Raw genomic sequence first — 11,821 nt, forward strand, 5'->3', positions numbered from 1 at the left:
TCATTTTCTGGGATCAGGGAAGATTAGGTCTGTTAGGGCATCGCTGAAATTCTGGCATTGGCTGTCTGGAGAGCCGAGTTGATCACACAGGACTGTTTGGGTTTTAGTCTCGAAGCAGCCGGGCAACATTTAGCACATTCCAGAATCAGGCCGGGCTCTGGTAAAGACCTTTCTCAATGTGTTATTATAAATGCATATTTGGCTTTATATTCTTCTTCCTCTGTCCGTTAATGTCTGTTTGAAGTGTGTTATTAAAGAGGTTGTGTTGTTGTTTCTTGCTGATTTTCATGGAACTTAGTGAAGGGTGAAGCATTGTGGGATGTGTTTTTTATGCAGAAAAGCTTTGAGATTTAAGAACAATTTTATCGACAATTGCAATTAAAGAACACTTAAAAATCAAAAGATGTATCATTGAGGATTAAAAACTTTTGATACAAAAATTTTAGATTTTGATACAAAACTTTTGGATTTTCAAACTAAACTTTTGGATTTTAAACAAAACTTTTAGATTTTGAAACAAAACATTTGGATTTTCAAACTAAACTTTTAGATTTTCAAACTAAACTTCTGGATTTTAAGACTACACTCCTAGATTAACTAAAATCATGGACTTTCAAACTAAACTCCTGGATTTTCAAACTAAACTCCTAGATTTTCAAACTAAACTCCTTGCAATTAAAATACATTTGAAAATCAAAATATTAGGATAAAAAAAACAAACACTTTTTTTAAACAAAACTTTTAGATTTTCAAACTAAACTTCTAGATTTACAAACAAAACTCTTTGAAAAAATGTTTTCTTTGCTGCTGAGCTGAATCTCGTGGGCGAGACCTACACTGAAAGATGTATGACATGTCTCTACCCGAGTGACAGTTTGTCTACATCCACTGTTACGTAAATGGGAGAGGAAGTTTTTAAGTTCACGTAGGATATTTTATGGTAGGAGACGTCTTTCACGAGATACAGCTCAAAAGAAACCTAAACTTTGGGATTCAGAAGCAAAACTTTGAGATTCAAAAGCAAAGGTTTTGACAATAAGATAAAGAGAAGGTCTAAAGGTTTAAGGGCTGCTTGTCACAACACACTTTTGCCTCATGATAAGGTATGATAACACCTTGTATGAAATAGTTTAACCTGGCCCCAACAGAAGACTCTTATTATGTTGCATTATGAGACTTGTAGAATCAGTGTTTTTATAACTTAGGAGCTGAAAATCAAGATATTTTATCCTCTGCTGAATATTTGAAAGATCCGTCTCTTGCAAGCTCTCCAACTTTTTGTTTGTTCAATTCAGTGGGAAGTGGGAACTATTAAAAAAAACAAAACTATTCCATCTTGATAATAAATGCTGCAAGAATTTAACTTTGTCGTATCCACTGAAGACATTGAAAAAAAATGCCTCATTCTCAAGCCTCAGTCAAACCACTATATCCTGATGCAAAAACTCCTGCAGACATCTCTGCACCATTAATATCACACTGATTTACTTTGCATGCATCCTTTTGTTATTAGTTATTTGACATTAATTGTCTCTGCCAAGGAGTTCAGAAGGATTACGGCAAAACTTTTGGCCACATTTCAATGAAACTTGGTAGATGGTTGGAGCATGGGCAAAGAAGGAACCCAATACATTTTGGAGCGGATACACAAATTATTTCTATACTTTTGTCAATATTTTGCAGCAGGGCATGGCCTCAGCTGAGGTCTTTGCTTTCAGAATGTCCTTCTCGTTTACTTTTCTTCTCTGCAGCTTGTTTTTGCACTTAAAAAGCACTTTTCCAACAGCTAAACTGAAACTAAAAGTACATAAATTGAGAATTATTGACTTTTGCACACAGAAAACTACCTTTCTTTCAGTTTGCTGACTGCAATTTTTGCAATTCCTCCTCCGAGCAGAGGATGTTATGTGCTATTCTGGAGGGAAAGCGCTGTACAATATGGGCATTTAGTCTGGCAGTGCATCACAGACAGTCTAATTGGTGCTGATTTAATAGCCTCTTAATGTCACTTGAAGGTCTGGCAACAGCTGCGATTATAATTGGCTCTGGACAGACGAGCACGGCCCGGGCTGGCAGACTTACAGTACGCCGAGCCCTCTGTCATGTCTCGACACGATGACAAATGTTTGTGTGGACGGTCGACTGCGACGAGGCCACGGGACGTGAATTCAGGGGTCAGCGGACAAGAAAGAGAAGAAGCAGGGAGAAAATCCCTCATCAGCTGGTAGTGTGGGAGAAAGGCCGTGGCCTCAAACCCCCCGGGGGGAAAAATAGATCTGACGACGGGTGCATCTGCAGTGGATTAGGGGGTCAACAGGAGAGACAAGGACCGGCCCCGAGTAAAGCTACTGCACACCAAAGTCAGGAGAAAAATCCAAAATACATCTCATCATGTCTGTTTGAATCAATAAATAAATGCATTTTAGAAACATTTATATTGAATTTTATCGCTAATAGGCTGCTTTATCGGACAAGGTTTAACCCCTCAATTCAACCCAGAATTGAAACATATGTTTTCTTTTGACAATTTCAAAAATACACTGTTTATCATAGAAAGAAACTGTAAAAAAAACTTTCCAACAGTCCTTGAACGGATCATAGGTTACTAAAGGTCTCCGTTCTAAATAATGACCAAATGAAGCTTAAAATGTTGATATTTCTGTCAGAATCTCTTTATTCTACGTGTCATTTAAAATAAAGCGTTTCCACTAACCAGATCCTGTTAAAAACATTAAATTCTGCTCCTCAGAGACACTGAAGAGATGATTGATTCTGCTGAGACCAACAGTCACGTGACAAATATTCACTGAAAATCTGTTTACACAGAGCAGAGAGGAGAGGACAGGAGAAGCTGGAAACATGCAAATAATTCAACTGTCCAATTTTTTTTCCAATATTCCTGACAATTGTGGGTACTTAGAAAGGTGTTTATATATAAATTCCATTTTATTTAAGTTATGTATCAGAGAAATTTAACTTGCATGTTTCCTTTTCTAATTATTATGCCATACTAATTGTGTTTTTCTGCACAAAGACTTGTTTGAGTCGTTCCCACTTCTAGCCATGATTGTGCTTATTCCACAGAGCTGCAGGTCTTGTTTATTTTATATAAATTATATATACTGCAGTGAAATATAAGGCCACAGTGAGTAAAATGTAAAAAGAGCAAAAAGAAAGAGCTAAACTAAATGTGGATTGACGTCAGGATTGATCGGCCCACGCTGCGGCCGGCTGTGGGAGGTGTCGGTGGAACCCTGAAAGCCTCAAACATCAGTCCTGCTGTCAATCTAAATGCAGTTTAATTCTCGCTTTCATGGTTGTTGCAGTTTAGGTTCACAAGTACAAAACAAAAGCTGTGACTGAAAGGTGTTTTGTATGAGAAGGAAAATATAAACATCTCTTCTTCTCTTTTGAAGCTGTAAATCTGGGTCACTGTGCAATTCTGGAGGAGCCTTTAAGAAGCTATTCCATCTAGATTAGAAATACTGCAAGAATTACACTTTATAAGGTCAACTGGAGACATGAAGGCGCCTTTATCTTATCCTGTCTTGACTATTGCAATGCATTATTCTCAAACCTCAATAAAACCACGATATCTTATATATCTTTCTAACAAAAAATGTAAAACCTCCTCCGAAACAAAGAAGTATATCTCACTTACGTATTTGAGTCTCAGCCCCCTACAGGATGGCTCCAAAGAGAACAAAAACAGGGATTTATCATATTTTCATCTAGAATTGTGCCTAACTTTACTGGATCAGAATGTCTGGAATAAACTTGAGATGCTCCAGTTCACAAAGAGACAAAACTTTTCTATGGATGTCAGTTTTTGAGCTACAACAAAGGACAAAATATGGCCTGTGACAGGTTTGTTTTTCCACTAGCTGATTGCCTTTTGCTATATTAACTAAAGCAAAACAAAGCAAAAACAGGATTTTCAAAAATATTATTAATCACCACGAGGCCCGTCAGGATAACTATTTATATATTGTCCCAGAAATTATTGCAATAACCACATTATTGGAATATTAAGATCAATATCTGTCTCTGATGTAATGATAATATAATAGGATTATAATGCGAGTAAACCCTTTCAAAGAGCAATTAACTTTTAATTCTTGAGAATTTTGCACATGAATAGATGTGTAAATATTGAAATATCCTCAATAAATACTAAAAAGTATTCAGATCCCTTACTGTAGTAAAAGTACTAAATCCACACTGCAGAATTCCCCACTAAAAATCCTGCATTCATAACAAAACATCAAAATGTACCAAAGTAAAAGTTCTAGTTCTGCAGAATGGACGCACTCACATTGTTTTATATATTCTAAATATATTATTATATTATTTGTATAATTTGTTTTAAAAGCTTTAATTGTGTAAAGCTAGGGCTCATTTTAAATACTTAATATGCTGTTTTAATTAATAAAATGTCTAATCACTTTAAATTTATCATGTTTTTCATGTTAAATCTCGACCTGAAAAGTAACTAAAGCTGGCAGCTAAATGTAGTGGAGTAAAAAGTACAATATTTACCTCTAAAATGTAGTGAAGTATAAGTATAAAGTTACATAAAATGGAAAAACTCGCCTCAAATTTCAAAATCAAGTACAGTACTTTAGTAAATGTAGTTAGTTACATTCCACATCTGCAGAGCGAGTTCAAAATAAAAAATAAAGTTGATCAGTTTGAGCATTAAATATATTGTTTTGTCCAGTTTTCAATGAAGTTTATGTCATAAAGGGTTGAGCAAATGATCGCACTCTTACCATTTTATTCATGTTTCAGTGTCTGAACATTTTGGAATCAGGGTTTAATTTGTCTTTATTTAATTGGTCAGAAACAGGCCTTTTTGAGTGAAATGTTTATAATTCAGTAGAATAAAGTCTTAGGAGAGACATAAAAGGTTTTACTTTTTAAATAACCTATCAATCCAGAAATCAATGTGTTCCCCTCTGAGCCTCCTCGTGACTGCGGTCTCTCTGTCTGGCTGCTGAGAGCAGAATAACTGCTGTGTTTGCTTTTCTAATCCCATTCCTAAAGGAGGAACGCGACAGGTGCGCAGGCGGAGAAGATATTAATAAATCGATACCGGCTGGTTCGCAATTTCAAGTTAGAATAAATGTAATACTTCTCTGAGTGCAGCTCTTAAATATTAATGATGACAGATTATTAAAGTATTACTGGAATTCACCAGCCTGCTGCAGCAAACATCGAGCCTCTTAATGATATTATCAATCTGTGGTTAACCTCCGTCTGAAAGCAATTACTCATTATGGGCCAGCTCAGTCTTCCTGTCAACACTAATAAGCTCAAAGAGCAGCGCCATGCATTCATTATTCAGTCCAGCAAAAAAAGATTTCTGCAGAAAAACAAGAACTTTGTGCACAAATATGCACGGAAAAGTCACAAACAAATCTATCTGCCCATAAAACACGATGCTCTAGCAGAACCATGAATTGTGCATCACTTACAACATTCTGCATTTTGCTCTTTTTTTCATCTGAATGCAGTTATCCATGTGTGAAAACATACTCAGGTCTTGTAATAGTTGGTAAAACCTGCTGATGTCAAACATCATTAAGTAAATAAACCTGCAGGAAACACAACAAATGAATAATTCAGTTCAGCAGAAAGAGATTGTTGCAGAAAATGAAAAGTTTGAACACAAATCTGCACGAAAAAGATTATAATACATCTTATCATATCACTATCACTAACATGATGCTCCAGGAGGAGAACCATGAATTGTGCATCACTTGCAACTACCACCTGCCCCATCATGAGCTCAGAGTCACAAAAGAAATCATATGAATGATATTACAACACAAACAAATTTAGCACTGGAGTGCATTTTGCCTTTTTGGCGTTGTAGCAGCCTTTTTCTGCCAATGTGAGTCATTATAATGAGAAACTCTTAACAGACTGGCAGATATGTGCTTCCATAGCAATCATACACATTTTCTTTAGAAGCTGCACTGTTCTTACGTGTTATTAGGTTTTTTAAGTCACTATTATGTCTCCAAAGATAAAAAAAATTCAGCAATAGTCAAATTATTTTCAGGTTTCAGGAAGAGTTAAAGTGTCCAGGTGAAAGCTGGTGCAGTGTGCTGTCATTTCTTTTCTCCTACGACCACTGGGAGTCTCCAGTCTCACATCTTAAAACCTTTCACATGCTGCAAGCTTTCATGCAAGTTATTCTTGATCAACAATTTGCAACTAATGCATTTAGATTTATATCTCTCTCAAAAGTTAAGGAGGCTTTTTGGGGTGTTAATGGCTCATTTTTGAAGGAGGAGCTCAAATTATGATGCAGAAGTTGCAGAGAAATAGTTTATGTTCCATGTTGTTTGTTACCATAGATTTGTATTTAAACCTTTGGCTATGTTTTTTTTTTATATATATATACATGTCTAAGTTTGTTGTTTCCATCGAGGACCATTTTGGAAATAAGTGTTTTAAGTGATTCATTTCAGCACTATCCTCTGGGATTTTGCAACATTATGCTCTTTGGAGTTGTTGTGCTTTTACATTCCTAGTAAAAATCAAATCAAAGGTAGCTCATTTATATATTGCAAGAAACCAATTATTGCCTCTCAAACACAAAAAACATTCAACGCAAAGTTGTTTTGGGGATTTTTATCACAAAGTCAAATGTTCACTTCATTTACAACAGTAATCTTCAGGTATTTTCTCATTTTTTGCATCAGAAATCAGAGATATTAAGCTCTTTGGAGCTGATCTGGACACGTTTTTCAGTCTTTTTCCAATTTATGTCCATGAATCAGCAGCAGTGCGTGTTATGTATATATTATGTGTGATTTATGGAGAAAGATTTCTTCACTGAAAGGAATGTAACTGCAGACAGATCTTCATGTTGAGAATAAATAGAGGGAGAAGCTGGCAGTAGTGATTAACACCTGAGGACAGAGTCTCTCTCACTTTCCCTTCTTGTACTTCCTCATGTGAGCTGCTATCAAGCTGCTGATCTCTGAGTTTTTTTTGTTTTGTCCAAAATACTCCAGAAACTCTCCATCAGGTCCCACCAGGTACATGATGATGGTGTGGTCGACCTGCAGACAACAGGAGGAGGAAGTCAGACTTCATGAAGTAAATAAATAAAGTTTAATGAGTAAAGAAACGGAGCAGTTTTAACTCACGATGTAGTCGTTGTCTTCGTCCTTCGGTCCCTGACTGTAATAAACTCTGTACGCTCTGGAAACCTGCTCCACCTGCGCCAACGTCCCCGTCAGGCCGATCAGCTTCGGGGAAAACTCTGGAATACACATTAACACACATTTTTTTCATAATAACAGAAAACTGTGATAAAGTTCCTTATATAAATACAGATAAACGCTGTGTTTGAGCTTTGGTTGAACTGGAATTCATTAGAAACAGAATATTATTTGTGTATTCATCCAGTTTTTTTTCCAGTTTAGGACATCTCGGCTAGTTTTTAACCAGAAAATGGACAATATTATTCATAAATTGCATTCAGTTTACTTTTCTTAAGATAAATGCATCAAGTCATGTGCCACATTTGTAATATGACAGCTATTCTTCTTTAAAGTGCTCCGAGGGGAAAACTCCACTAAATTATGTATTTTTCACACTATTCATTTATTAACAGATAACTGTGTACAAACAAAGTGTACAAATACAAATAAACTCTGTGTTTCAGCTTTGGTTGAACTGAAATTAATTAGCTTCTGTTTTGGGATAATTAGAATGAAAATATAAATTATGCATCTTTTACATTACTCATTTGTTAAAAACAGATTACCATGATAAAGTATAGGATATAAATATAGATAAACTGTGTTTTATCTTTGGTGAAATTAAACTTCTCTAGACAACAGATAATAATAATAATGTGTGTATTCATACAGTCTTTTACAGCTGATTCTTTTTTTAAAAATGCACTTAATTAATCATAAAACTGTCTTAATTTGCATTTAGTTATTCTGTCTTTATTCCTATAGAGGCGTCTTTGCTTCAGACAGGTGATTTTCTCAAGAGAAGAAAGAAGATTGTAAAATAATAACTTGATTTGTATAGCAACTATCATGCATAAAATGTGTATAAAAAGTGTTTTTGCAGGATTGCATTTAAAAAAAAATTGAATTGAAAAACAGCTTTAAATAAATAAAGTGGGTTGTTATTACCTTTGACATAAGCAGCCATGGCCTCTGGTGTGTCTCTGTCAGGATCAATAGTGATGAGGATAGGCGTCAAGTTTGGAAGAGACTTTATTCTGTCTGAAACAAACAAGAACATGAGGTTTGAGGAAAATTAAATACAAGGCCGCACATTTCTCTCATGCGTGACGCGTCATCTGCTCTTATCACCTATTTCATCCACCACTTCGATCATCTTCTCCAGCTCGTCGGGGCAGATGTCAGGGCAGTGAGTGAAGCCGAAGTAGATCAGGACCCACTGGCCCAGGAAGTCTTCGCTCTTCGTCGGTTTGTTGTTGTGATCGACGAGCGAGAAGGGACCGCCAAGCGCCGGCCGGCCGATCGACTTGGTGCGCTCCTTTTCCATCACTGCAGTGATCATTTCCATCACAACAGTTAAACAGTTAAAGATTCAGGTCGAGGATCATCAAACCAATGATTCATTAACTTGTAAAATACTCCTCATACTCACATTCTTCCTTTTCTTTCTTGAAATATTTCATCCCTCCGAGCAGACTGCCTCCGATAGCAAACGTCACTGCTAAAGATTTCCATGTGACGGGCTTAAAGAGGAAACAGAGACAGAACTAAATCACAGAGGAAGTTTTACAATTCAGGACAACTGCTTCTTTGTCTTATTCCCACTCCTCAACTGTGGTAATCAATCTTTTCTTCCCATACGGCCTGAAGACAGATGTTCAGATTCTCCTCTCTAACAAACTCTAATGAGGTTTTATTAAATGAGAGATCAAAATGAGCTTATTTAAAAAGTTAGAGATAAATGTACAGAAATAAACCTGGCTGTTTTACATATTCAAATAGCAACTCTTCGTGTTGGTCCTATGTGTTAAATAATGACATAACCTTTGAGTTTAAGTGGTGATTTTACATGTTTCATGATATTTTAAAGGCTGTTATAATCAGTTATTTTTATTAATGTGTGATGGAGATTTTTTAAAACACTGTTAAAAGGGAAATCTCCATACTCTGCTCTTGAAGTGTTTAAAGTTCTCACCTTTACATTTGACAATGTCAATGTTGCTTAAATGTAAACACCTTGAAGCAGCTTATGTTTTACCTCCACATGCACAAATCAGGATCAAATTGTGGTTCAATTTCTTGCTTAAAAGTAACGTCAACATGTGGAGAGCCTTTGTACAACAGAAGACCATTTCTAACTGGTCCATTTGTGATATATTTACTGCCAACAATATTAAACATCTTCAAACCCCCTTTTCTTGATGGTGAATGAACAATTAATACAGTCCAAAACATTTTTTCAGATTTTTTTCTTTGTATTTGGTCGCTAATATTTGGTCAAAATGCAACAACAACAAAAAATCAGAAGGTATATATCTTAATCATTTGCAGCAAAAACAATATGCAAACAGTGCATCAAATAATTTACATCACATGAGTATAACTTTATGTATTTATTTATTTAATAAATAAATATAAATAATTATTCCACACAATTAATTTAATTATCATTATAAATATTATTTTCTACTTTTATTTTTTATTTTTTCCTGATGTGGGATCAGGAAACTTTCTTTTCTTATCTTGGGAACAAATTGATACAACTCATACAATATAGTGGTATAATGCTATATCCCAGTATGGGAAACTTAAGTGATGTGTGCTTAACACATTTATAGTGCATGGTGCAAAGGATCCTGTGTATATCTCAGAAAAAAATCAGGGTATTTGATTTAAAAAAAACAAATACATTTTTATTGATTTAATTATATTTGTTTTTGTAAACCCATATCAGATAAATCCTTGTAGACAGCTTATTGCATATGATCACAAACATCAGAATAATGCACTGACACACAAAGGTATCAAAGGCAGTTTGTGTTTATTCAATCTGCAACATGAAAAATAATACCTCTACGAACTGCAGTCTTAAAATGTTTCCAAACGTTGTATGGACATGTGAATACTCTCTATTTATGCCTTAAATCAGAATTCGTTATTAGTCAGTTATTAATACACTGAGGGATTGCAACTTTACCATAAACTTTTGCCACTTACCCCAGACTTCTTCGTCTTATCCCCTGAAGGTGGTGGAGGTACTGTGGAAAATGTTCTTGTGGAGTGTTGATTCAACCGCTGAGCTGCTCTGCAGGTGTACCACTGACTCACATTCACCTGTTAGGAAAATAAGAGGTAGAATAAGTCAGAATTTATTGTCCCTGAGATGAAGTTTGCTTGGACAACAGTGCTGCAAACTGCTGCAATCAACTTAAAACAATATGTAACCAACAAGACAGTACAGATTCACCAAAGACACAGTAATAAATTACAAACAAATTATACAAAATATTGCACATAATTGTTGAGATCAAATATATAAAACATAAACATTAGAAAAGTGAATAAAGAAATAATAAAAAGGATGACACATATTGCTATTAATGAGTAAACATAGGAAAAAGCTATGTTGTCACCTTACATCAAGATATGTAACCATTAGCGGGTATAAAACTAACAAATCCAAAAAAAATCCAGGCATTGTGCCAAACTCCATTCAAACTTTTGCTTATTTAAGGCGGTGTCGCATGATGGAGACAGGAGGCGTAACTGGAGCTGTTTTATAAATTATTTAGTATTTTTTCGATCTAGACAGTCATAAAAAGCACAAGGCAAACTGTTGTTGATAAGTAAACATAGGAAAAAGCTATGTGGTTAGAATAAAACACCTTTACATCAACTAAAAAAGAAAATAATCTAGGCGACATGCCAAACTCCATTCAAACTTTTTTTCTCCCAATGCATTATTGAAAATTACAAAAATAAACATTTCTGGCACGTTTTTCACCTTACCTTGCATAAGTGTAGAAAGAATGCTAGGTGAACCTCAACCAACAGTAAAACTTATAATAATAACATCAATATTGTAAATTCAGAGCTATTTTAGAAACTTTTCCCAATTTAAGAAAGTGCCGCATTAGAAAGAGGGGAGGTGTAACTGGATATATTTTCTAAATTATTAATTGTTTTTTCGATCCAGACGGACATTACGGCTTGTATTTTGTTAGCCGAAAGAAACGTTTTGTCTAATATGTTGCTTACTTTTGCCATAAAAAAAATACACTCAGATGTATTAAATAGCATATGAATGAACACATGAATTTAAGAATTGAAATGAGTGTTACAAGGTGAGTTTAACGTGTTTAAAAATGTCACTGTGGGATACAAAAGTCGTGTTTTGGCTAAGAAGCATGTGTCCGTGATGTGTACGTTAATTTTCCTGATTCCTGAATGGAGTCTGGTGCTCCACCTGACACCGACAGCTTTGACCTACCAGGCAGCAGTGGCTCCTCCGCGGTGACAGCGTGTCTTTCAGTCCCGTTTCTCTCCGTACAACACTGTGTGCCAGTCTGACAGCTTGTGTCTGGGTACATCTTTGTAATAATTTAACGTTGCTGTGATATAAAAGACTCATGTTTGGACCGTGACAGACCCGCTGCTACTCCGACCAGGAAGCGGTTACTACAAGTTTATAAAACGTGAAGAAGTAAAGGGAAATACGGCGTATAAACTGCTGTCCTGGGATCAGTTTTGAATATTCGCCTTCCGTTAGGATGGTTAAATCCAAACTAGAAAGACTGCTCTCAGATCAGTTTCTATTTATC

The 11,821-nt window shown here is 35.5% G+C and overlaps 1 protein-coding gene across 1 annotated transcript; it reads right to left on the bottom strand.

Moving 5' to 3' along the window:
• Nucleotides 1-6,627: 6,627 nt before the first annotated feature.
• Nucleotides 6,628-11,821, bottom strand: LOC131983553 (protein SCO1 homolog, mitochondrial). Its single transcript, XM_059348282.1, has 7 exons — nt 11,491-11,821; nt 10,218-10,334; nt 8,653-8,743; nt 8,352-8,549; nt 8,169-8,261; nt 7,164-7,279; nt 6,628-7,076 (listed from the first exon to the last, which is right to left on the bottom strand). Exons 1-7 carry the CDS (start codon nt 11,629-11,631, stop codon nt 6,942-6,944), a joined length of 891 nt encoding a protein of 296 aa, XP_059204265.1. The 5' UTR covers nt 11,632-11,821; the 3' UTR covers nt 6,628-6,941.

Source organism: Centropristis striata, chromosome 13, assembly GCF_030273125.1.
Source record: "Centropristis striata isolate RG_2023a ecotype Rhode Island chromosome 13, C.striata_1.0, whole genome shotgun sequence".
Lineage (NCBI taxonomy): Eukaryota > Metazoa > Chordata > Actinopteri > Perciformes > Serranidae > Centropristis > Centropristis striata.

What these genes read in the sequence shown, in the direction of transcription:
- LOC131983553 (XM_059348282.1), bottom strand. Translation starts at nt 11,631, where the DNA reads ATGAGTCTTTTATATCACAGCAACGTTAAATTATTACAAAGATGTACC. An exon ending in ATAAGACGAAGAAGTCTGGG is followed by an intron (nt 8,744 to 10,217) that starts GTAAGTGGCAAA and finishes TTCCTCTTTAAG; the next exon opens with CCCGTCACATGGAAATCTTT. An exon ending in CATGGCTGCTTATGTCAAAG is followed by an intron (nt 7,280 to 8,168) that starts GTAATAACAACC and finishes TGTGTATTCCAG; the next exon opens with AGTTTTCCCCGAAGCTGATC.